This window comes from Nerophis ophidion, linkage group LG06 (genome assembly GCF_033978795.1).
Source record: "Nerophis ophidion isolate RoL-2023_Sa linkage group LG06, RoL_Noph_v1.0, whole genome shotgun sequence".
Classification (NCBI taxonomy): domain Eukaryota; kingdom Metazoa; phylum Chordata; class Actinopteri; order Syngnathiformes; family Syngnathidae; genus Nerophis; species Nerophis ophidion.
This window is the reverse complement of record NC_084616.1, coordinates 25,561,650-25,589,272: the sequence shown is the minus strand read 5'-3', so window position 1 is coordinate 25,589,272 and position 27,623 is coordinate 25,561,650. Positions and strand designations below refer to the sequence as shown.

Sequence of the window (27,623 nt, the reverse complement as noted above, 5' to 3'; positions counted from 1 at the left end):
TCTTACTCGCTAACATTAACTTAAAGCTAGAGATCGACATTACTCCTTCTCATGGTTGGAAAACGAGGCTAAGTGAGTGGGAAGGACGCAGCTGAAAAGAAAAAAACTGATCATTTTCATTGAACTGAAGAAAAAAAAAAAAGAAAAAAATGACCAAGTGTGTAGCCAACGAAATTTAAAGGTATCACTGCTAATCTGCACCATACTGAAGCAAAATTAGTCTAACGCCAGTCAATGATGTCACAATAACATCTAAATGGCCGATATTTATCTACATAACAATAGGGAAAAACCTGTTTCTGTGTGTGTGGCAGAGAAACAGCTGGAAAAAGATACCGTAAAAGTCAACTCTCCAATATAAATATTGTACAATACTACATTACTTCATAAACCTATTGTATACTACAGTATGTTCTATTGTATTGTTTAATACAGTATTTCTTATCTTAAAGTTGTCTTGTAATTTTTTAAAACATGTTAAATGTTACAATTGTGCCGGTGGCTGTACAAGCACCAATTAAATTGATTTCAATTCATTTTAGTGGGAGACTTTGTTTTGAGATAGAGGTGAGGTACTACAGTTAGTTACTAATAGCACCTCGTAGTATAGTAGACTATGTACATGCATCAACCATGAGCCATGTTGAACCATGTTGTGGTGGGAAGGAGAGTGCATGGTGGCCTAGCACGTCTGGCTCACAGTCAAAATATTCAGGTTAGAGACTCTTAGTGGATGTTTTTGTTGTGCCTGGGTTTTTTTCGGTTACGATCCAAAAAAAAAAGTTTGGTTATAAGGAGCCTTCCCGGTAAGGTTTATTCAGGTGTACTGGAGAGGAGGCTTCGCCGGATAGTCGAACCTCGGATTCAGAAGGAACAGTGTGGTTTTCGTCCTGGTCGTGGAACTGTGGACCAGCTCTATACTCTCGGCAGGGTTCTTGAGGGTGCATGGGAGTTTGCCCAACCAGTCTACATGTGCTTTGTGGACTTGGAGAAGGCATTCGACCGTGTCCCTCGGGAAGTCCTGTGGGGAGTGCTCAGAGAGTATGGGGTATCGGAATGTCTTATTGTGGCAGTCCGCTCCCTGTATGATCAGTGTCAGAGCTTGGTCCGCATTGCTGGCAGTAAGTCGGACACGTTTCCAGTGAAGGTTGGACTCCGCCAAGGCTGTCCTTTGTCACCGATTCTGTTCATAACTTTTATGGACAGAATTTCTAGGCGCAGCCAAGGCGTTGAGGGGTTCCGGTTTGGTGGCCACGGGATTAGGTCTCTGCTTTTTGCAGATGATGTAGTCCTGATGGCTTCATCTGGCCGGGATCTTCAGCTCTCACTGGATCGGTTCGCAGCCGAGTGTGAAGCGACCGGAATGAGAATCAGCACCTCCAAGTCCGAGTCCATGGTTCTCGCCCGGAAAAGGGTGGAGTGCCATCTCCGGGTTGGGGAGGAGACCCTGCCCCAAGTGGAGGAGTTCAAGTACCTAGGAGTCTTGTTCACGAGTGGGGGAAGAGTGGATCGTGAGATCGACAGGCGGATCGGTGCGGCGTCTTCAGTAATGCGGACGTTGTATCGATCCGTTGTGGTGAAGAAGGAGCTGAGCCGGTAGGCAAAGCTCTCAATTTACCGGTCGATCTACGTTCCCATCCTCACCTATGGTCATGAGCTTTGGGTCATGACCGAAAGGATAAGATCACGGGTACAAGCGGCCGAAATGAGTTTCCTCCGCCGGGTGGCGGGGCTCTCCCTTAGAGATAGGGTGAGAAGCTCTGCCATCCGGGAGGAGCTCAACGTAAAGCCGCTGCTCCTCCACATCGAGAGGAGCCAGATGAGGTGGTTCGGACATCTGGTCAGGATGCCACCCGAACGCCTCCCTAGGGATGTGTTTAGGGCACGTCCAGCTGGTAGGAGGCCACGGGGAAGACCCAGGACACGTTGGGAAGACTATGTCTCCCGGCTGGCCTGGGAACGCCTCGGGATCCCCCGGGAAGAGCTAGACGAAGTGGCTGGAGATAGGGAAGTCTGGGCTTCCCTGCTTAGGCTGCTGCCCCCGCGACCCGACCTCGGATAAGCGGAAGATGATGGATGGATGGATGGATGGATGGTTATAAGGAGACTAAATTGTCCATAGGTATGAGTGTTTCAGGTTGTTTATCTATAAAGTATATGTGCCCTGTTATTGGTGGGTGACCAGTCCAGGCTAGGTCCAGCTGGAGTGTGACCCTTCTCCCTTTACTATTGATCGTATTTTGTATATTCTGGAGAATATCATCTTACAGTAGATATCTGATTTTGGTTTACACTATTTATTTTGTCAGAGTTACAGTAACACTGCTGTTTTAAGGACCTTCTGCAAAAAAGCTAGTCAAAGATCATCTCTATGACAGCAGTCTAGAAAGTCTCACAGGTTTTTTTTAACTGAACTTGCGGGCCACCATTTGTGTAGCCAAAATTATGAAAAGGAGAGGCACTAAAATGGAACCTTAAAAAACAACTACTAATTAAGATAGTTGAGCAAATGACTACTGACTGCATCTGAAGTAAACAAGCTATAGTACAGTGACACCTTAGCTACGAAAAAATGTGTAACTGATTAAAAGGAGAGGATTTAAAGGGTACCTTGAGGAACGCTTCAGCTATGTAAAGTGTTCTGTTTGCTAGCAAGGTTAACATTTCTGTGCAAGGATCTGCCAAAGTGTTTACAGTTGTCCAAGTGCCTATGTATCAGTGATTCTCAAACTGTGGTATGGGTACCACTAGTTGTACACAGGTTCTATCCAGTGGTATGCCAAAGAATCACTTAAATAAATATCACGCTTGGTGATTCTCTCAAAGAGGCAAGTGGATCCGAAAATGCAAAACACAGGCAGGAGTATGAACAAAAAGAGTCTTTATTGCTCAAGACAGGGATAGCGGGCCACAGTTAAGTAGATTAAAAAAAAACCATGGTGCATAACAAAAGGAACAAAAGATAGCACCGTGAAGAAATACTGCAAAAGGTAAAATATGATTATCAAGAACAAAGTAGCTACCTTACCAAGGAGGAAGACTATACAGGGCAGGAAGGCAAATGGTCTTACCCTTGAATTGAGGAGAAGAATCCAGAGCATGAACCCGAGGTCCTTGGTCCATGAGGAGTTATCACCCAGTGCCTTCCTGCCCTTACATGTGTGATTAAATAGGTATGTAAATTACTCACACCTACAGCAATTTTGCCCGGCTCAAGGAGGTGTTAGGTCTGTAACAAAAACAAAAGAGGCGGTAACAAAGAAAATACAAGGCACGAAGGAAAAATTAAATTAACTACTGCAGCAACTGAACACCTAAATGGTCTTACCGCCCAAAGAAAAAGGTGACAAACAAGTGGATGGCAATTGGTGTCACAAAAGCGCGTGACAATACTCCTCTCTTCCCAATTGACTGGCGTTCACACGTGGTCTTCCTGGCTTATCCGGAAATCTGCGATAAAAATCAGACAACAAAGACAGATTGCAATAATGACCATGCGGAACTCAAGAACGGTGCTCTGGGCCATAACCCTCCTAATCAATGAGCTATTGTCTCCCTTTACCCCGTCTCCTGGCATCCAAAATATCTTTTACTGAAAATACAGGATCGCCGTCCAGCAACCGCAAAGGAGGGCTCAGGTCACAAGAGGCCATGGGCTTCAGGGGTGACACATGAAAAACAGGATATCTTCTGAGAGTTGGCGGAAGCTTAAGTCTGGCAGAGACCGGGCTGATCATCCGCTCCACTTTGAAAGTTCCAATAAACCTGGGTGCCAACTTCTTGGATTCTACTGCCAGTGAGTAGTACCAGGATAACAACCACACCTTTTGCTTTGGTTGGTAGTTGGGGCCCGGCCTGTGATGACGGTTGGCCCACTTCTGGTTGCGTAGCGCCGTACGACAGAGTTTTCACGCCAGACCCGATGGACTCCTCTCAGGAGAGCAACCACCGACGACACAGAAGACTCAGACTCTTGAGGGAATTGTGGGAGGCTGTAAGCCATGGACGACATAGAATGGTGATTGTCTAGAAGATGAACACGTCAAGGTGTTGTGGGTATACTCGACCCATGGGAGGTAGTGGGACAATGACGTAGGCTATTGGTGACTCACGCATTGCAAAGCAGCCTCCAAATCCTGGTTTGCCCTCTCAGTCTGGCCGTTGGACTGAGGATGGTACTCTGATAAAAGGCTTACAGTAGCTCCCAGAGATTTTTCAAAAAGCCCTCTAGGTCGTGAGGAGAACTGTCGACCTCTGCCGGACACCACTTCCAGGGTAATGCCATGCCAGACGAACAACATGCTGTACCATCAGTTTAGTAGTCTCTAAGGAGGAAGGAAGCTTGCGAAGTGGGATGAAGTGTGTACATTTAGAGAATCTGTCAATGATAGTCAGAACTGTTGTGAAGCCCCTTGAGGCCGGTAGTCCAGTCACAAAGTTTATAGCTATGTGGAACCATGGACGACATGGGATGAGAAGCGGTCTTGGCAGCCCAGCGGCTGCCTGATTGGAGGATTTGCTCCTGGCGCAAACAGTGCATGCAGCTACAAAAAGCTTATTGTCAGCTTGAGGAGAAGACCACCAAAAATTCTGTGAAAGCAGGAATGCAGTACGCCTGGCTCCAGGATGACAATCAATTTTGGAATAGTGGGCCCATGTCAGCACTTCGAAGTGAAGACGGGAAGTGACGAAAGGACGATCAGGGGAGCGGGTGTGTCCGTAGTTTCCTCTGTTACCCGTCTCTCCACCTTTCATTGAAGAGACTACAGAATCCGGGAAAATAGGAAGAACAGTGTCTCAAGCAGAGTCCTCCACCTCGGGTGCAAACATTCTAGATAGGGCGTCAGGTTTCCGATTGCGTGAACACCAGGACGATAAGTGAGTGTAAAGTTGAATCTTGTGAGGAAGAGAGCCCATCGTGCCTGGCGTGGATTCAGTCGTTGAGCGGAGCGGATAGGAGAGTTTTCGATGGTTTGTGTAGATGCTAAACGGGTGAGCCACCCCTTCCAACCAGTGCCTCCATTCCTGCCAGCGAGAAGGACTTGCCAGGAATTCCTGACTACCAATATCGTAATTGCGTTCTGCTGACAAAGGCGTCTTGAGAAGAATGCACATGAGTGCAACTTCTTGTCCACTTCAGAGTGCTGAGAGAGTTTTTCCGCCACCCCTTTGTCTGAAGCGTTCACCTCAACAAAAAAAAGAGAGAGAACGATTAGTGTAAACAAGAACCGTAGCTGAGCTAAAAATTTATTCAAGACGCCTAAACGCCACCTCCACAGCAGGAGTACAAACAAACAAAACCTTGGATGATGTAAGCTTGGTTAAGGGCTCTGCAACTTTACTAAAATTGCGGATGAACCGCCTTTAAAAGTTGGCAAAACCTAGAAACCTTTGCAATAGTTTCCTAGACGTAGGGACGAAGGAGTGTGCAAATACACCACCTCTTAAATCTTGGCGGATCGGGTCTGAGTTGACCCCTCTCCACAATAAACCCCAAAAACAGTACTGTGGATGAATGAAATGTATTTTTTTTTTTTAACTTTAACAAATAATCGATTCACTAACAGTCTTTGTAGGATCTATTGTACATGCTGACGGTGTGACTGGACAGACGGGAGAAAATAAGAATGTTGTCAAGATAAACCAAAACAAACCTGCCAATCATATCATGCAACACATCGTTAATGGGGTATGGCCACTGGCAATGGTCACTCAGCATTCAGAATAACAGAACATGACATGAGGAGAACCTTTAAGAGGGTGAATACCAGGAAAGCCAAAGGGACAGACGACATCCCCGGTTGTGTCCTAAAAGTCTGTGCTGACCAACTGGCACCGGTATCCACAGACATATTCAATCTGTCCCTTGAACAGTCCGTCATCCCCACCTGTCTGAAAAAATCCACCATTGTCCCTGTTCCAAAGAAATCTGCCCCAGCCTGCCTCAATGACTACCGCCCCGTAGCCCTCACCCCCATAGCCGTGAAGTGCTTTGAGAAGGTAATCAAAGACCATATATGCTCCTCCCTTCCCCCCACTATAGACCCCCTGCAATTTGCATAACGCCCAAACAGGTCAACTGACGATGCAATCGCACACGTATTGCATATCACCACGACACACTTGGACAAAAGGCAGGGGAACTATGTGAGAATGCTGTTCATAGACTACAGTTCAGCATTCAACACCATAGTCTTATCCAAACTTGTCATCAAGCTCAAGGACCTGGGTTTGAACTCAACCCTCTGTCAGTGGGTCCTGGACTTCCTGACAGGCAGACCACAAGTGGTGAAAGCAGTGTACTGCACATCATCACCCATTATCCTCAACATCGGTGCACCCCAGTGTTCTGAGCCCCCTCCTCTATTCCCTCTACATGCATGACTGTGTGGCTAAAAACACCACCAACTCCATTGTGAAATTTGCTGACGACACAGCTGTGGTGGGCCTGATCTCCAGAAACGATGAGACGGCCTTCCTGAGTGAAGTGAAGAACCTGCCACTGTGGTGTCAGGAGAACCACGTAGCCCTGAATGTCAGCAAGACCAAGGAGATCATAGTGGATTTTAGGAGACGGGAGGCAAGGAACTACAGTCCCCGGTCGAGAAAGTAACCAACTTTAAATACCTTGGAGGGACAATAACAGAAGACCTGTCCTGGACCACACACAAAGACAAAGTGGTGAAAAAGGCACGACAGCGTCTATACGTCCTCAGGAGACTGAGGAAGTTGAAGCTAAACCACAAGATCCTCAGAAACTTCTACTCATGCACAACAGAGTGTTATGACTGGAAACATCACCTCCTGGTATGGGAATAGCACTGCAAACGACCGCAACAGACTAAAGAGAGTGACCAGATCAGCCGAGCGCACCATCGGAGGTGTACTCCAAACCATCTGCAACATCTACACCAGGCGGTGTAGATCCAAGGCCAAGAGGATTGTGAGGGACTCTAGCCACCCAAGCAACTGCTTCTTCTCACTGCTGCAGTCAGGCAAGCGCTACCGGAGTCTCAAGGCCAACACGGAGAGACTCAGGAGTAGCTTCTATCCCCAAGCCATCAGACTGCTCAACTGCACCGCTGATTAACACTCATCACAATTGCACAAAACCGCACGCACAAGATCACTTTATTTACCACTGTAATTACCGGACTACAATACTCTTCATTCAATGACTGTAAATAATGTAAAACATGATGTAAAAACACTTTACTTACTATTGTAATTCCCAGACTATAATACTTTTCATTCAATGATTGTAAATAATGTAAAAATAATGTAAAAACAAGAGTATAAAGAAGTCATACTGTTCCATTACCTTTGGTCATACTACTGTCACTACTCAACTGCCAAAGAACTGTTGACACCTTCATATTTGTTCCTTCCTATACTGTAAATACTGTTACACTATTTGATCTTGCACTGGTACTGTATTTGACTACTGTACTTCTACTTGTGCTGATACTTCTAACATAACTTCTGTGACTTATTGTGCAACTTAACTGTCTTGTAATCAATGTACATGAGAGGTATTCAATTGTTGTATTTCTTTGTATTTAGTGTATTAGATTCTGCAACTAGTGCTTGGAAGCCACTGTACGCAATATCTGAAGAGCATGGAAAAAAGCATTTCACTGTGGTGTAGTCTGCATGTGACAAATAAAACTTGAACCTTGAACCTTGAACTTAATAAGACTCTGAAAAAGACCCGGGGCGTTGGTAAGGCCAAATGGCATGACACAATACTCAAAGTGGCCCAATGAGGTTTTAAAAGCTGTTTTCCATTCGTCACCTTTACAAACCTGCACCAGGTGATAGGCATTGCGTTGGTCTAATTTATCAATCAATCAATCAATGTTTACTTATATAGCCCTGAATCAATAGTGTCTCAAAGGGCTGCACAAACCACTACACAAACCACTACGACATCCTCGGTAGGCCCACATAAGGGCAAGGAAAACTCACACCCAGTGGGACGTCGGTGACAATGATGACTATGAGAACCTTGGAGAGGACGAAAGCAATGGATGTCGAGCGGGTCTAACATGATACTGTGAAAGTTAAATCCATAATGGATCCAACACAGCCGCGAGAGTCCAGTCCAAAGCGGATCCAACACAGCAGCTAGAGTCCCGTTCACAGCGGAGCCAGCAGGAAAACATCCCAAGCGGAGGCGGATCAGCAGCGCAGAGATGTCCCCAGCCGATACACAGGCAAGCAGTACATGGCCACCGGATCGGACCGGACCCCCTCCACAAGGGAGAGTGGGACATAGGAGAAAAAGAAAAGAAACGGCAGATCAACTGGTCTAAAAAGGGAGTCTATTTAAAGGCTAGAGTACACAAATGAGTTTTAAGGTGAGACTTAAATGCTTCTACTGAGGTGGCATCTCGAACTGTTACCGGGAGGACATTCCAGAGTACTGGAGCCCGAATGGAAAACGCTCTATAGCCCGCAAACTTTTTTTGGGCTTTGGGAATCACTAATAAGCCGGAGTCTTTTGAACGCAGATTTCTTGCCGGGACATATGGTACAATACAATCGGCAAGATAGGATGGAGCTAGACCGTGTAGTATTTTATACGTAAGTAGTAAAACCTTAAAGTCACATCTTAAGTGCACAGGAAGCCAGTGCAGGTGAGCCAGTACAGGCGTAATGTGATCAAACTTTCTTGTTCTTGTCAAAAGTCTAGCAGCCGCATTTTGTACCAACTGTAATCTTTTAATGCTAGACATGGGGAGACCCGAAAATAATACGTTACAGTAATCGAGGCAAGACGTAACAAACGCATGGATAATGATCTCAGCGTCTTTAGTGGACAGAATGGAGCGAATTTTAGCAATATTACGGAGATGAAAGAAGGCCGTTTTAGTAACGCTTTTAATGTGTGACTCAAAGGAGAGAGTTGGGTCAAAGATAACACCCAGATTCTTTACCGTGTCGCCTTGTTTAATTGTTTGGTTGTCAAATGTTAGAGTTGTATCATTAAATAGAGGTCGGTGTCTAGCAGGACCGATAATCAGCATTTCCGTTTTTTTGCCGTTGAGTTGCAAAAAGTTAGCGGACATCCATTGTTTAATTTCATTAAGACACGCCTCCAGCTGACTACAATCCAACGTGTTGGTCAGCTTTAGGGGCATGCAGAGTTGAGTGTAATCAGCATAACAGTGAAAGCTAACACCGTATTTGTGTATGATGTCACCTAGCGGCAGCATGTAGATGCTGAAGAGTGCGGGGCCGAGGACCGAACCCTGGGGAACTCCACACGTTACCTAAACGTAGTCCGAGGTCACATTGTTATGGGAGACGCCTGCATCCTATCAGTAAGATAAGAGTTAAACCAAGACAGGGCTAAGTCTGACATACCAATTCGTGTTTTGATACGTTCTAATAAAATATTATGATCGACGGTATCAAAAGCAGCGCTAAGATCGAGGAGCAGCAACATAGATGACGCATCAGAATCCATCGTTAGCAATAGATCATTAGTCATTTTTGCGAGGGCTGTCTCTGTAGAGTGATTTGCCCTGAAACCGGATTGAAAGGTTTCACATAGATTGTTAGACGCTAAGTGTTCATTTAACTGCTCCGCGACAATTTTTTCGAGGTAGTTTACCATGAGGTCAGGATCGAGGTTAGGTCTTTTAAGAAGAGGATGAATAACCGCTTTTTTGAATGCTAGGGGAACAGTGCCCGAGGAAAGTGATAAATTTATAATATTTAGCACTGATGGACCTAATAATACGAAGAGCTCCTTGATAAGTTTCCCAGGAAGAGGGTCAAGTAAACACGTTGTTTGTTTTATTCCATTTACACGTTGTAACAATTCCTCTAATGTTATTTCCTCAAAACGAGAGAAACTATTTTGGAGGGCAGTATCCGCCGTATATACAATCCTATCTGTGTTAATAGAACACAGTTGTAGCTGGGACGCATTGTCTTTAATCTCCTTTCTAATGAGTTTAATTTTCTTATTAGAGAATTGCATAAAGTCATCAGCTGAGTGGGTGGAGCTACTGGAAGGAGTCCCTTGTTGGGTTAGCGATGCTACCGTACTAAACAAAAATTTAGGATCGTTTTTATTACGGTGGATGAGATTTGAGTAATATTTAGCTTTAGCTAAGGTAAGCATGCGTTTATAAGTTATTAAACTATCACTCCATGTTTGATGGTGCACCTCAAGTTTAGTCGTGCGCCATTTGCATTCCAGCTTTCTACATAATAATTTCTGAGCTCTAATTTCTTCTGTAAACCACGGGGTACGCTTTTTTGGAGCCTTTTTTAACTTTATCGGTGCTATGTTATCAATGGTTTTGCGCAGGGCGTCGTTAAAGTTGTTAGTGAGGTTATCAATAGAGCCCACATACTTTTGTAATGGTGCCATTACCGAGGGCAGTAGGTCAGCAAGAGTTGTCGTTGTGGCCTTATTAAATGTTGCGGCTGCTATAGCAGTTATTATTATAAGTTATAATTTAGTGAAAATTATGACATTGTGAAGTAGAGTGAAGGCGGAGTCAAGGAGAGGAAGGAAGTATTTGTTTCTGACAGTAATCTTGTTAAAGGGGAACATTATCACCAGACCTATGTAAGCGTCAATATATACCTTGATGTTGCAGAAAAAGGACCATATGTTTTTTTAATCGATTTCTGAACTCTAAAAGGGTGAATTTGGCAATTTAAACGCCTTTCAATTGATAGCCTGTCGGAGCAATGACCTTTCACCCGTGATGTCACAACATAAGGCAATCCGCCATTTTCTCAAACACATTACACGGACCAAGTCAAATCAGCTCTGTTATTTTCCGTTTTTTCGACTGTTTTCCGTACCTTGGAGACATTATGCCTCATCAGTGTGTTGTAGGAGGGTGTAACAACACAAACAGAGACGGTTTCAAGTTGCACCAGTGGTCAAAAGATGCAAAAGTCCCTTGTTTGTTCTGCACGCTGTACTGACGACAGCTATGCTACAACAGAGATGGCAAGAATGTGTGGATATCCTGCGACACTCAAAGCAGATGCATTTCCAACGATAAACTCAACCAAATCACAAAGGTGAGTTTTGTTGATGTTATTGATGTTGAGTGTGCTAATCAGACATATTTGGTCACTGCATGACTGCAAGCTAATCGATGCTAACATGCTATTTAGGCTAGCTGTATGTACATATTGCATCATTATGCCTCATTTGTAGCTATATTTGCATCCAGCCTTTCCCTCACCCACATTTAATGCCAAACAAACACATATCATTCGTTGGTTGGAAGGCGATCGCCGAATTCGTCCACGCTTCTTCTCGTGCCGCTGTCTGTCGTGATATGGTTCAAAAGCTTCTGTTTCTTCTTTAATTTTGTTTTCGGTACCTGCCTCCATACTCCAACCATACGTTTCAATACATGCGTAATCTGTAGCATCGCTTACGGCGCTGAAATCCGAGTCTGAATCCGAGCTACTGTGCTATACCTTTCTGTGCTATCCGCCATATTTTTTTGGTGGCTTCCCGCAGTAATGTCACAGGACAATAGACGGGTGGATATAGCGACGATCTAAATCAGGCACTTTGAAGCCGTTTTTTTGGATATTGTGTGATGGGTAAAATTTCAAGAAAAACCTCCAAAAAAAAAATAACCCACTGGGAACTGATTTTTATTGGTTTTAACCATTCAGAAATTGTGATAATGTTCCCCTTTAAGACCGCGGAAATCAATACAAGGATGAAGCGAGCCATCCTTTTTCTTGACAAAAACAAAATCCTGTCACTACCGAAACGGACGAGTGCCGTATGTGCCCCGTGGCGAGTGGAGAGGAAATGTATTCCTCAAGGGTCTTTTGTTCGGGCTGATAGATGTTTTATAAGCAAGATGAAGGAAAAGGGGAACCAGGTAGTAAATCCATGGCACAGTTGTCGCGAAAGAGACATGGCACGATCCTTACAAAAAACCCCGTGAAGCGAATGATATTCTTTCGACACAGATGCTAGGTTGGGCGAAACTGGGGTGGAGAACTAAGTTGAGTGACATGTAACGAGGCTGAATAAAAACAGAAAACGTAAGAAAAAACTGCTACAGTTTGTGATATTTAGCAATGACCAGAGGTGTGGACTCGAGTCACATGACTTGGACTCGACTCAGACTCGAGTCAGACTCCAGTCATGAATTTGATGACTTTAGACTTGACTTGACAAAATGTAAAAAGACTTGCAACTCGACTTAGACTTTAACATCAATGACTTGTGACTTGACTTGAACTTGAGTCTTTTGACATGACATGACTTGCTACTTTCCCTAAAACCCAACGATTAAAAAGTTATTCAGGAGCGCTCGGTAACTGTCCGTGTCTGTCAGCGTGTGTGCGATGACAGTGTGCGCACTACCTGTCAGTACCAGGGGCGTCACTAGACCTAATACTGTACTGGGGCACACCTGGGGCACAAATAATTCATGTGAGCGTGCAAAGCGCGCAAGCAAAAACATTTTTAGCACTTATTTATCATAAAAAATACATAAATAGTGCTTTAAACTATGAAATCATATTAGATTATGTTGTATGGATCTTTGATTAACCACCTGAAATTAGCTCATGCATTTCAATCAATCAATCAATCAATGTTTACTTATATAGCCCTAAATCACTAGTGTCTCAAAGGGCTGCACAAACCACAACACAAACCACTACGACATCCTCGGTAAGCCCACATAAGGGCGAGGAAAACTCACACCCAGTGGGACGTCGGTGATAATGATGACTATGAGAACCTTGGAGAGGACGAAAGCAATGGATGTCGAGCGGGTCTAACATGACACTGTGAAAGTTCAATCCATAATGGATCCACACAGTCGCGAGAGTCCAGTCCAAAGCGGATCCAACACAGCAGCGAGAGTCCCGTTCACAGCGGAGCCAGCAGGAAAACATCCCAAGCGGAGGCGGATCAGCAGCGCAGAGATGTCCCCATCCGATACACAGGTGAGCAGTACATGGCCACCGGATCGGACCGGACCCCCTCCACAAGGGAGAGTGGGACATAGGAGAAAAAGAAAAGAAATGGCAGATCAACTGGTCTAAAAAGGGAGTCTATTTAAAGGCTAGAGTATACAAATGAGTTTTAAGGTGAGACTTAAATGCTTCTACTGAGGTGGCATCTCGAACTTTTACCGGGAGGGCATTCCAGAGTACTGGAGCCCGAAATGAAAACGCTCTATAGCCCACAGACTTTTTTTGGGCTTTGGGAATCACTAATAAGCCGGAGTCCTTTGAACGCAAATTTCTTGCCGGGACATATGGTACAATACAATCGGCAAGATAGGATGGAGCTAGACCGTGTAGTATTTTATACGTAAGTAGTAAAACCTTAAAGTCACATCTTAAGTGCACAGGAAGCCAGTGCAGGTGAGCCAGTACAGGCGTAATGTGATCAAACTTTCTTGTTCTTGTCAAAAGTCTAGCAGCCGCATTTTGTACCAACTGTAATCTTTTAATGCTAGACATGGGGAGACCCGAAAATAATACGTTACAATAGTCGAGGCGAGACGTAACAAACGCATGGATAATGATCTCGGCGTCTTTAGTGGACAAAATAGAGCGAATTTTAGCGATATTACGGAGATGAAAGAAGGCCGTTTTTGTAACGCTTTTAATGTGTGACTCAAATGAGAGAGTTGGGTCAAAGATAACACCCAGATTCTTTACCGTGTCGCCTTGTTTAATTGTTTGGTTGTCAAATGTTAGAGTTGTATCATTAAATAGAGGTCGGTGTCTAGCAGGACCGATAATCAGCATTTCCGTTTTTTTGGCGTTGAGTTGCAAAAAGTTAGCGGACATCCATTGTTTAATTTCATTAAGACACGCCTCCAGCTGACTACAATCCGGCGTGTTGGTCAGCTTTATGGGCATGTAGAGTTGGGTGTCATCAGCATAGCAGTGAAAGCTAATACCGTATTTGCGTATGATGTCACCTAGCGGCAGCATGTAGATGCTGAAGAGTGCAGGGCAAAGGACCGAACCCTGGGGAACTCCACACGTTACCTTAACGTAGTCTGAGGTCACATTGTTATGGGAGACGCACTGCATCCTATCAGTAAGATAAGAGTTAAACCAAGACAGGGCTAAGTCTGACATACCAATTCGTGTTTTGATACGTTCTAATAAAATATTATGATCGACGGTATCCAAAGCAGCGCTAAGATCGAGGAGCAGCAACATAGATGACGCATCAGAATCTATCGTTAGCAATAGATCATTAGTCATTTTTGCGAGGGCTGTCTCCATGGAGTGAGTTGCCCTGAAACCGGATTGAAAGGTTTCACATAGATTGTTAGACGCTAAGTGTTTATTTAACTGCTCCGCAACAATTTTTTCGAGGATTTTTGTAATAAAGGGAAGGTGAGACACCGGTCGGTAGTTTACCATGAGGTCAGGATCGAGGTTAGGTCTTTTAAGAAGAGGATGAATAACCGCTTTTTTGAATGCTAGGGGAACAGTGCCCGAGGAAAGTGATAAGTTTATAATATTTAGCACTGATGGACCTAATAATACAAAGAGCTCCTTGATCAGTTTCCCAGGAAGTGGGTCAAGTAAACATGTTGTTTGTTTTATTCCATTTACACATTGTAACAATTCCTCTAATGTTATTTCCTCAAAACAAGAGAAACTATTTTGGAGGGCAGTATCCGCCGTATCCGCCGTATATACAATCGTGTCAGTGTTAATAGATGCCAGTTGTAGCTGGGACGCATTGTCTTCAATCTCCTTTCTAATGACTTCAATTTTCTTACTAAAAAATTGCATAAAGTCATCAGCTGAGTGGGTGGAGCTACTGGAAGGAGTCCCTTGTTGGGTTAGCGATGCTACCGTACTAAACAAAAATTTAGGATCGTTTTTATTACGGTGGATGAAATTTGAGTAATATTTAGCTTTAGCTAAAGTAAGCATGCGTTTATAAGTTATTAAACCATCACTCCATGCTTGATGGTGCACCTCAAGTTTAGTCGTGCGCCATTTGCGTTCCAGCTTTCTACATAATAATTTCTGAGCTCTATTTTCTTCTGTAAACCACAGGGTACGCTTTTTTGGAGCCTTTTTTAACTTTAGCGGTGCTATGTTATCAATGATTTGGCGCAGGGCGTCGTTAAAGTTGTTAGTGAGGTTATCAATAGAGCCCACATACTTTGGGAATGGTGCCATTACCGAGGGCAGTAGGTCAGCAAGAGTTGTCGTTGTGGCCGTATTAATGTTGCGGCTGCTATAGCAGTTATTATTATTATTAGTTTGCCGAACATGCGTCTGAACCTCGAATTTTATAAGGTAATGATCGGACAATACTTTAGTAAACGGGAGTATCGTAACTTTGGAAACGGTGATACCCCTGACAAGCACTAGGTCTATCGTATTACCGTTGCGATGCGTGGGTTCATTTATTATTTGTGTGAGACCACAGCTATCAATTATAGTCTGGAGCGCTACGCACAGTGGGTCCGATGGGGTATTCATATGGATATTAAAGTCCCCCATTATGATTATATTATCGGCGTGTGTCACTAGATCAGCAACGAACTCTGAGAATTCATTGATAAAGTCCGAATAGGGCCCTGGGGGGCGGTAGATAACAGCCAGGTGAAGAGGCAGCGGTGTGACAGACCTCATAGTAAGCACCTCAAACGATTTATATTTATTATTTATGTTAGGACTAAGGTTAAAGTTTTCGTTGTATATTAGTGCGACCCCCCCCCCCCCCCCACCCCTTTTAAAAGGACGGGCAATATGCGTATGTGTAAAGTTAGGAGGACATGCCTCGTTTAGCGCAAAAAAGTCGTTTGGTTTAAACCAGGTTTTGCTGAGACCGATGACGTTAAGATTGTTGTCTCTGATGATATCATTAACTAACAACGTGTTGGGAGACAATGATCTTATGTTTAAAAAAACTATATTATAGGTAGTGGGCTGTTTTAGGGAATTTTTGATCAAATTATCCGTAGTAGCAATATTAATAATGTTGTGTTTATTATGCCCAGTGCATTTAGTATAATTACGACCATGTCTAGGAATTGATACGACGGGAATTTTCTGATTGTTTGTTTGTTGCTTTGATAAACTGCACGCATCATAGTTAGCCACCTCAGTAAAACACATGTCCAACTCTGAAACAATCAAAGCAGAAAAAACTTGTTCTAATTTAACTGACTCCTTACCCAGACCAGTAGTCTCGCATCTTCCATTTAAATCCGGCTTCAGGATGGAGGGAAGTGGTGTTCTGTCGGGATTAGCCTTCTGCTTTGTTTTTAGCCCCGTTCGGCATCCGCGTTTCCGATCACACCGCTGGCGTCTGCTCCGTAGACGGCCCCCGCTGCTACTATACTCCCCTGCTTCACAGGCCGCTGGATGTAACCGCCGAATTATTCCCGTGCGAGTCTATCAGTCCAAAACGGCCCGATATGTCCACATCCAGAAGTGTCTGGCGGTCGTACGTGATCACGGAGTGACCACGATATGAGCCAGCCATAAAGTTTGTAGAATTGTCCGGTATTTCTGCCAAATGTTCCATATTTAGCAGGAGCTCCTCGAGGTCGCAGCCCTTCCGGGCGCCGCCATCTTGGAATCATTTGACCTACTTGTGCACTTTTTTACTCCAGACTTCTAAACTGCTACTGGTAAAAGCAAAAAGGAAGAGCAATTCATCTTTTTGAAATATTTATTGCAGTAATCATCTGCAAATTTAACATCTACAAAAGTAAAACAAAAAATAAAGCACCCTTACATCTCTGGGTTCTTTTATATTATTTAATTTCCATTTATGGCAATGTGGATAATCCTATTTCAGATACACAAAACTATAAAATATACACAAAACAATAAAGCCACAGTAGTAGAATAAATGAACAACTGTTGTGTGTCTGTTCAAGGAATCATTTTCTGAGAAGTAAACTGTAACGTCTCGTTTTCATTTTTGCAAAGTGGTCAATCACTCTGGACAGACATGGAAATATTACAGTAACTGTTATACAGTTGACCAGTGGTTCCCAACTGCTGGGTTGTGACAAAAAAGTGGATCGTGTGTCATTTTCAGTGAGTCGCAGTCACATGTGTGCAGAAAAAAAAAAGTTTAGGGAGAAAAACATGAAATTGTGGCAACAAAACCAGATTATTTTAGCCTTTTTTCTAGTGACTATTAGTGAGTATTTTAGCAAAAGGCAAACCGACTAACAAGTTGGAGGAGGACTCAGGACAGACATGGAAATATATTTTTAAAAAATCTAAATGGGGCAACAAAACCCAATATTTTCAGCCATCTTTCTGAAAACAAATACAGAAATATTACTATTTTTTCTTGAAACAAAACCAGATGCTTTAGCTGTAGCTATTTTTCTGGAGACAAAACAAGATAATTTTTATCAAAGTCGACAAGACAAGTCTACTGTGCTATTTTTCTGTGAAATAAACTTGAATGATTTAAAAATGTGGCTCACGACTTGATGATATGGAAAAATGTTTTTCTTCCTGAAGATAAACCATTTGAGAAGCACTCAACTCACACATGTTTACTCCAAATCATCATTGATGCAGAACCAGCAGACAATAACCAACATTATGTTTCATGTTCATTGGAAATTCCCCTGACAGCTCGTACAGCAAATGAATATGTTTGTCTTGATGCAAGGAAGAACGCTAGCTAACTTAGCATCAACTTAAGGATATGATGTTGCCTAGCTAGCTAGGACTTCACTTACATCTCTCATTCCTGCTGCTTCCTCTCTGCTGCGGGCGAATAACTTTCTGATATCCATCTAGGAGTTACAGTTTGAGTCAAATCAAAATCAAAATAATGTCATTAACAAATTGTTGTTGGCTAACGTTACCTACCTCAGCAGTGATTCGCATCGCCGCTCTCTCTCTCTCTCTCTCTCTCTCTCTCTCTCTCTCTCTCTCTCTCTCTCTCTCTCTCTCTCTCTCTCTCTCTCTCCCTCTCTCTCTATAATAAATTACCATATTAAGTAGCCATGTGCTCATTGTTTCGTGGAGTGAATACAGTAGCAAACAATTACCATACTAAGTAGTATGTGCGCTGTTGTCTATGTTATGTAGACTTAAAACTCTGAAGCGTTTTCTTTTTTATTGGTGAAATTTTTACTGGGGCACTGCAGATCAACAGTGGGGCACATGCCCCACTGAAATATGTCTGGCGACGCCCCTGGTCAGTACAACAGCCAATCAAATTACATCCACGTGATATTCGTCACACAGCATTCAGCCAATCAAATTGCATGAAAACCAACGAAGAAGTGTTCTTAAACAACACGCCAGTAAGGAAAAATGATGCCAAAAATTGTTTCGTTGGGGTATTAAAACTACGACTTGGTCAACAAAAAACGAATTCCAGTATGTAAAGCATGTGGTTCGTTCAAAGATTACAGACAGAGACGCAACAACTTCCAACTTCGTTCGACATTAGAAGATGCACAAAGAAGGGTACGTTTTGAATGTAAGTTAACGTTTATTGGCTGAGTAACGTAACTTTTATTTGCTGTTTAGTTAAATCAGTGAGGCTGTAAACTCACTGCTAACGTTACAACCATAGACATCTTATAAGGGTACGCAGCATCGAGCGCTACTGCCCACTGGCGCTGACGTGACGCGGGGCCGCCATCTTGGAGTGGTGATCCCTTCCACTCTGCAATTCATTTGGCAGGAGCAATGAACTGTCAGCGCATTTAATTAATTTTACCCCACTGAATACCACTGATATTCACACACTTTTTTGTCATACGTGTAACTAGGATAGGATAGGTCTTTATTGTCATTGCACAAGTACAACAAAACTTTGTTTTCAGCACAAACCTGTTCAAGATTAGACAAACAAACAGTGTACAGGGTTACAGCACAAGAACGCTGATCGGTCGCCATAAGGCGCCCCGTAAAAGATGGGAAAAAGGTAAACGCTGGGGAAGGATGAGTAAAAAAATACAATCTAAACTGGGCTCCTAAGGGGGTCCAGTCTGGAGTGGGAAAAAAACCTCCATAGCAAAGCACATATACATATTACAACATACATCTCGAGATATCTGGCAACAGAGGGAAGGTAGTTCAAGGTCATGGTGGTAGGCCGCAGCTCTCAGGTGCTGACCATCCATTCATCACCCCTATTGGATTTGCGTTGAGGGCGTTGGGTTGGGGTGGTGGGAGTGTATATGTGTGGCGTATATTTTTGTGGATGTGTGTGTGTGTGAGCCCGTAGTGTGTCTCTGTTCCGCGGCCTTGATGTATTTTGCAGTCGCTAGTCCAAAGTCAACAACAACAGGTGTGTGTCCATAAGAGACAAGAAGGGAGTTTGTTGTGTCTTTGCTGCAGTGTCCTTTGGGAGAGTCTCAAAGCCAGGGAAACAATCCTAGTTAGAATGTTTTGTATGCGAGTGAAAATAAAATTTGCTTTTCACTCTAAATTGTCTATGACTGGTCCTAATACCTGCGGGGTAGACAGTACGATGTAATCCACAGTTACTCCGGCATCCTCCAATCATTTGTGGCAGCTTTGGGGTACTTTGAAGACTGCCAGCAACTTCCAATTTGTCGACAAACCAGAGCAACGCTTACTCCAATCAGCAGATGTCCTGTTGTCATAATTCCGAATAGGTGGATATCTTCACGTCCTCGACGGAAAAGGTTCGCCAGGCACACGGCCCTCCTTCTTCTCCCAAGAGTCCGTCGTGTGTCCAGCAACAACCGCTTCGTCACGACAGCAGGTTCCCCCAAACCCAAGATCGTGTCCATTTTGTTGAGGCCAGTTAAATAGTTCCAATGTTTAAATTTGGGGGGCAGTGCAAAAAGAAGCAACAAGAAAGTTAAGACAAGACAAAACAAAGAAGCAAGCAGGAGAGATAAGGGAGAGGAAAGGGGAGCGTCCACCCTCGATGAGTGCCAGAGAGAAAGAGAAACTATGATAAAGGACACATTTTTTGGTGTGTTCATAGTTTGCTTAACAGTAATAGAATATTCTTATATGCTATAAGTGACCAGACGTCCAAGATCAAAACTGGGAATAATAATCCTAAAAAGGGGGAAAAAACAGTCAGCTATTTTTAAGTTGAAGAAACAATATGATTAGGTTATATATATACATGCATCTATCCTACATAAAAAATGTATGAATACATTAGATATCTATACATCTTATAGACTGTATCTCTGTTGCTGCAACAGCAGTGAGTTTATTCTGTCTTGACACTTTATATTAATATTTTGTATTACATTCTTCCCTTAAATGATCATGTTTACAGTGATTGTTTTATATGTATTTTTCATGTATGTTGCTTTGGATAAAAGTGTATGCCAAATACTTAAACATAAACATGTATAAACACCTGCTAGTCTTTATATCAGCTAAAACCACAAATCTGTTTCACTGGATTCAGAATAAAAGCAAATTCTGTCTTACCCAACAATGTTTGTATTTGAATATTGTGACTTGAAGACTTAATCCTGGTCACAATTATACTGTTAAGAAAGTATTGTCTTATAATTTGCCTAAAATTACAATTTATCATAATCAGTGGTGGCAGGTGAATTTAGTTTTAGGTGGGGCTGAAAGTTTGTAAACCAAATACCTGTAGGGGCGTCATCCTCCCCCAGAAGATTTCTTTGTGATTTTCACATATAAATTTAAGATCTTTGCTCCTTCTCAACTCTGTGGTAATCTTCTTTTCACAAGATACAACCATGTTGATGTTAAATCTTACTTGTGAAAAGTAATCCCCCGATTCCTATTTTCAAAAGTCCGCTCATTTGAGCAGGAAAACGCTGAACACCAGCCCAGCATCTTTGTTTGCTACCTGTCAACTGTCAGTTTAGGCTGCTTGCCGGCTCCTCATCACCACTTCAAAATGACGGCCAAATTGCTCACATCACAGCAGCCAATGCTGCGTCAACTTATAAGATGTCTATGGTTATAACGTCATTGCAAACACGACAATCTGTTGCGTTCACTGCAGTTCGCTACCTTATTCATACTTTTTGTCAAGTGATTTTTTTCAAGCAGGGTTGCATGACGTACCTACACATGATGTTACGTTAGTCAATGTATAACACAGTAATGTAACGTTAGACGGTGGTCAGCAGCACCGCGTATTTTAGCCACCTACAAAATGACAAATATGGTCAAATAAAGGTCAGTTAAAATGTATACTATATTAAGAATATGTGTACGTATTCCATATTGCCGTGAAATCTAAAAATTACAACTCTGTTCCTTGTTATTTTCATGTATTTGTTATGTTTTTCATGTATACGCACACATTAACACGCATACAGTATGAGATGAGATCAACCTTTGTGCAAATAAGTACAGTTGCACTTGTTTTTTTCAAATGTGTTCATTCTGTAAAGGATGAGTTAAATGTTTAAAATAACTGGTTAATAGTGCTATTATGAAGTGCAATGTCAGCACTATTTTTTTTTAAATAATAAATACATGCAGCGTTTTAAAAGCATACACAATCAGTGTAAATATATTAGTCTGTGGTTAAAAGGACTTGAAATGACTCTTAACTCAAAATGCAGGACTTGGGACTTGACTTGAGACTCTCCAGTCCTGACTTTGGACTTGACTCGGGACTTGCCTGTCTTGACTTGGGACTTGACTCAAGACTCAAGGGAAAGACTTGAGACTTACTTGTGACTTGCAAAACAATGACTTGGTCCCACCTCTGGCAATGACCAATCGATAATAGAACTTTGACGTTGAAGCCAGGTGAGACCAAGAACCACCGGACACGAGCGAGACGGTATAACAAAAAAGTTGATTGCTTCCTGAAGATTACCAGCTGAACGGAGGAATCCAGCCTGTCTCTGACGGGTAATATTAGCTAGGAGCCCTCCATTAAGGGAGGGAACCACGTCACGAGAAGCTAATCGAACAGTGGGAATCTTAAAGGGGAACATTATCACCAGACCTATGTAAGCGTCAATATATACATTGATGGTGCAGAAAAAAGACCATATATTTCTTTGACCGATTTCCGAACTCTAAATGGGTGAATTTTGGCGAATTAAACGCCTTTCTGTTTATCGCTCTGGAGGGGATGACGTCAGAATGTGACGTCGCCGAGGTAATACAGGCGCCATTTTCATTTTCAACCCATTGTAAACATTGGGTCTCAGCTCTGTTATTTTCCATTTTTTCGACTAATTTTTGAAACCTTGGAGACATCATGCCTCGTTGGTGTGTTGTCGGAGGGTGTAACAACACTAACAGGGAGGGATTCAAGTTGCACCACTGGCCCGAAGATGTGAAAGTGTCTGCCGCCAGACCCCCATTGAATGAACCAAGGTGGTTCCACATTTTAACGGCGATGACAGACATGGCACAGAGATGTATGGACAATCTGCAGATGCATTTGCAATGATAAATTCAACGAAATCACAAAGGTGAGTTTTGTTGATGTTGACTTATGTGCTAATCAGACATATTTGGTCGCGGCGTGACTGCCAGTTAATCGATGCTAACATGCTACGCTAATCGACACTAACATGCTATTTACCGGCGGTGCTAAAGCAGACATGGCACAGAGATGTATGGATAACCTGCAGATGCATTTGGAACAATAAAGTCACAGAAATCACAAAGGTGAGTTTTGTTGATGTTGACTGCCAGCTAATCGATGCTAACATGCTATGCTAATCGATGCTAACATGCTATTTACCGGCGGTGCTAAAGCAGACATGGCACAGAGATGTATGGATAACCTGCAGATGCATTTGTAACTATATTACGTTTCCTTCCACCCACATTTAATGCGAAAAAAACACTTACCAATCGACGGATTTAAGTTGCTCCAGTGTCACAAGATGCGAAAGTCCTGATCGTTTTGTCCACACATTTTACCGCCGATGCTAACGCAGCTATTCGGCCATGCTATGGTTATGAATAGCGTCAATAGCTATTCGCTCAATAGCTTCAGTTTCTTCTTCAATACTAAGCAAGGACAGTGGATGAGCTGGGAAGGAGTCGAGAGGAGAAGGCTCTCATGGAGGGAGCTGTTGGGCACGGAGGCAGTTCACATCAGCTTCATTTTACGCTCCACTTATGATGTCCTTCCCTCCCCCTCCAACCTCAAACAGTGGTATGGAGAGGACCCTACATGCCCCCTCTGTCCATCTCCAGCTAACCTCAAACACATTCTCGTTGGCTGCAAGACAAATCTGTCACAAGGTCGCTACACCTGGCGGCACAACCAGGTTCTGAAGTGCCTAGCAGCCACGTTAGAGGCCAGAAGAGCGAAGATCAATGCCCTGCCCCCGCCAAAAGTACATCCTACAGCCACAAGAGAGTTCATCCGAGAAGGTGCAGAGTCCACCAAAGGCCATATAACAGACATAGGCCAGCTCGGAAGGGCCCGTGACTGGAAAATGGTGGTGGATCTTGATCAAAAGCTCTGCTTTCCTTCAGAGATAGCCATGTCAAACCTCAGACCAGACATTGTGCTCTGGTCCTCCTCACTGCGTATTGTGTATATAATAGAACTCACGGTTCCCTGGGAGGCTGCTGTGGAGGAGGCATTCGAACGCAAAAGCCTTAAGTACACCGAACTGGCAGCTGATGCTGAGCAGAATGGATGGAAAGCCAAGGTCTGCCCAGTGGAAGTTGGCTGCAGAGGCTTTGTGGGCCAGACAACAATCAGGCTGCTTAAGGACATCGGATTTCGAGGCCAAACCCTGCGAAACACCATCAAAGCCCTCTCAGGAGCAGCAGAGACAGCCAGTCGGTGGCTGTGGGTGAAGAGGAAAGACACCATCTGGGGATGTAGTAAGACCTACATCACATAATGGTTAAAAGCAGAGGGGGGCTCACCTGGGACGCCAGGTGTTGCCGATGAGCCCTCTGGAGGTGTCGTGGGCCTATCATTGAAACGCCGGTGAAGGAGGGTGCCCACCTGATGACCCCAATGAAGCTGACAACCATTACCCTTCCTCCTCTCTGCCCCCCATCTTGCAATCTCACTCAACCAGGTCTAACACCACAACCGCTCTGAGGCAGCGCTGAAGGAGGTAGCCTATTATTTCCACTCTACTCAGGTTATCTTGTATCATGGGATTGTTCTATCTAGTCCTAAAATTAAAATTGAACTGAACTTTTATACTCCAACCATCCGTTTCAATACATGCGTAATCTGTTGAATCGCTTAAGCCGCTGAAATCACAGTCTGAATCCGAGCTAATGTCACTATATCTTGCTGTGCTATTCGCCATTGTTTGTTTACATTGGCAGCACTGTATGACGTCACAGGGAAATGGATAGTGGCATCGCAAATAGCGAAAATCAAGCACTTTAAAGCTTTTTTGAGGGATATTCGGAGACCGGTAAAATTTTGAAAAAAAATTCAAAAAATACTACATGCCACTGGGAACTGATTTTTATTGTTTTTAACCCTTTTGAAATTGTGATAATGTTCCCCTTTAAAATGTCTAACAAGTTCACAGTCAATAAATGTATCGTCCACCCCTGAAGGCATTAATGGGTAACGCCTCCCCAGACCAATAAGGGGTACCTTACAGTTAGAGACGGCCGACCGCAGGAGACGCAGACAAACTCCTCAGATTGATGTCGTATGTAGAAGAAGAACGCCGTCTTGGCCGGATGGTACAATGGGTGCTTGCCGCAGTAGAGACACAACTGGAGACTGAGCCTCCGAGGCGATTGGCTCCCAGCTGAATAGGTTTGACGTTACATTGCCGCCCCCTGGACAAATGGATGCATGAGCAGTGCGAAAGAGCATCTGGTGAAGGTGGATGAGACGAAAGAGGACGTGAACGTAGCGCCACCCTTTGTTGATTTCTTCCATTCCTGCAGGCGTCCATCCAGTCTGATGGTCAGGCTATCAGCTCCTCCAAAGTCTTTTTCTCATCCCAAGTACCTAACTCGTTCTGCAGACGGGAGCTGAGACTGCCCAAAAAGCTGCAGTGCAGCACCTTTCCTCCCAATCATTCTCTGCTGCCAGAATGCAAAAGGTAATGGAGTGGTCCGCCACTGATGCCGCCCCTTGACGAATGGAGAGGAGACGAAGACCGACCTTCTGTTCTCTCATCGGGTGGTCAACAACCTTTCTCATCTTCGCAAGAAACAGGGCTAAGTCTTACTGCATAGCTGCACACTGCCATGGCCCAGCTGACAGCGCGGCTAGACAGGAGGCTCAGCATATATGCCACCCAAGCAGAGTCTGTGTGGTAGGTAGTGGGTTACTAAGAACAAATAGGCAAGCATTGGTGAAAAAACGGTCCACAAAGTCCAACATCTCCACCAAATCTGGCAGGAGGAGGAGGTTTGGATTCCCGGAGGGGAACATTAGGCTGGAGAGGCATGGGCATGGCTGCCGTTGGCGCTCTTCATGAATGTGGCGAGCATGAAACTCTTTTAGCAGTCGGACCATCTCGACCAATGTCTACTCATGGCGAGAAATTGTTTGCCCTTGAGCCCGAAGCGCACAAAAAAAATCTCCTCCTGTTTTGCGGAATCCATGTTACTGACTGGCTAATTTCTGTCACGCTTGGTGATTCTCTCAAAGAGGCTAGTGGATCCCAAGGTAGAAAACACAGGCAGGAGTATTAACAGAAATAGTCTTTATTGCTCAAGACAGGTATAACAAGCAACACTTAAGTACAAAACCCAAAACCAGTGAAGTTGGCACGTTGTGTAATTCATCAGTCTGGTGTCTCCGCTGCCGTACTTTACTCGTCATAATGCGCCACACATTTTCAATGGGAGACAGGTCTGGACTACATACAGGCAGGCCAGTCTAGTACCTGCACGCTTTTACTATGTTGCTCAATAACCTGTATGTACCTTTCAGCATTAATGGTGCCTTCACAGATGTGCGAGTTAGCCATAACATATAACAATCCGAATGGTTCTTATCCTCTTTGTTTCAGAGGACACAATGTCCCCAGAAACAATTTGAAATGTGGACTCATCAGACCACAGACCACTTTTCCATTTTGCATCAGTCCATCTTAGATGAGCTCAGACCCAGTGAAGCCGGCGGCGTTTCTAGGTGTTGTTGATAAATCCCTTTTGCTTTGCACAGTACAGTTTTAACTTGCACTTGCAGATGTAGCGACCAACTTTAGTTACTGACAGTGGTTCTCTGAAGTGTTCCTGAGCACAAATGGTGATATCCTTTACACACTGATATTGGTTTTTCATGCAGTACCGCCTGAGGGATCCAAGGTCCCGGGCATTCAATGTTATGTCCAGTGTTTTCTCCAGATTCTCTGAACCTTTTGATGATATTACACACATTTGATGGTGACATCCTTAAATTCCTTGCAATAGCTCAATGAGAAACGTTGTTCATAAACTGTTTGACAATTTGCTCAAGCATTTGTTCACAAAGTGTTGACCCTTGCCCCATCCTTTGTTTGTGAATGATTGAGCATTTCATGGAAGCTGCTTTTGTAACCATTTATGGCACCAAACTGTTATTATTTAACCTGTTCACCTGTGGGATTTTCCAAATAAGTGTTTAATGAGTATTCCTCAACTTCTTAGTCTTTTTGTCACTTGTGCCAGTTTTTTTGAAACATGTTGCAGGCATCAAATTTCAAATTAGTTAATATTTGCAAAAACTAACAAAATTCTCCAGTTCGAACGTTAAGTATCTTGTCTTTGCAGTCTATTCAACTGAAGATAGGTTGAAAAGGATTTACAAATCATTGTATTCTGCTTTTATTTATGATTTACACAACTTGCCAACTTCACCGGTTTTGGGGTTTGTAGATAACAATAAAACTATGGTGAATAACAAAAGGACCAAAAGATAGCAACGTGACAGGTATACCTTATCATATTATCTATTATATGATCATCAAGAACAGAGTAGCTACCGTAGCTGGTATGAAAACTACCGGTATGCAGGGCAGGAAGGGTCTGACAAGAACTGGAATGGAGGATAAGAATTCAGAGCATGAATTGAATTGAAATATTTTATTTCAAACCTGCACAGTACCACAAAACACTTTTTTTTTAATACATTTTGGCAGAGATATTTATGCAAGGCTTGAAAAGGGGTTGGATGAAGCAGATGCTTATAATATCCCAACCCCTCTCACTCATTCCACATTTAACATAAAAAATATATAATAAGAACAATACTCTATAAACAAAAACAAGAAATAATCCTGTACAGGAAAAAGTCCTATGTCCATGAGGAGTAATCAGTCAGTGCCTTCCTGCCCGTACAGGTGTGATTAAAGAGGCCTGTTTATTACTCACACCTGCAACATTATGCTCGGCTCAGGAAGTGGTTAGGTCTGTAACAGAAACCAAGGGGCGGTAACAAAGAAAAACACAAGACACAAAAGAAAAAAAAAATTAACTACTCCAGCAACTGAACACCTAAATGGTCTTACCGCCCCAACAAAAAGGTGACAAACAAGTGGATGGAAATTGGTGTCACAATAGCGTGTGTCAATAAAAAATGCAATGTATATATTTTTTATTTTGTCATATTCAAATAAAGTGTCACTGTTCAAACTGTGTGTAATGTTACAACATACTTCAAAACCTCTTCCTTGTTTTAATAAATACTTATGCTCAATACGCTACTGTATTTTGATGTTGGTCATTATGGTGGAACTTGGAGAGCC

General features: G+C 43.3%; 1 protein-coding gene across 1 annotated transcript; it reads right to left on the bottom strand.

Moving 5' to 3' along the window:
• Positions 1–13,095: 13,095 nt before the first annotated feature.
• On the bottom strand, positions 13,096–13,968 carry LOC133553907 (uncharacterized; the record flags this gene model as incomplete). The annotated part of the gene is made up of 1 exon (XM_061902239.1): positions 13,096–13,968. A coding segment is annotated over one exon (873 nt), but the record flags the coding sequence as incomplete, so codon positions are not given.
• Positions 13,969–27,623: the final 13,655 nt, after the last annotated feature.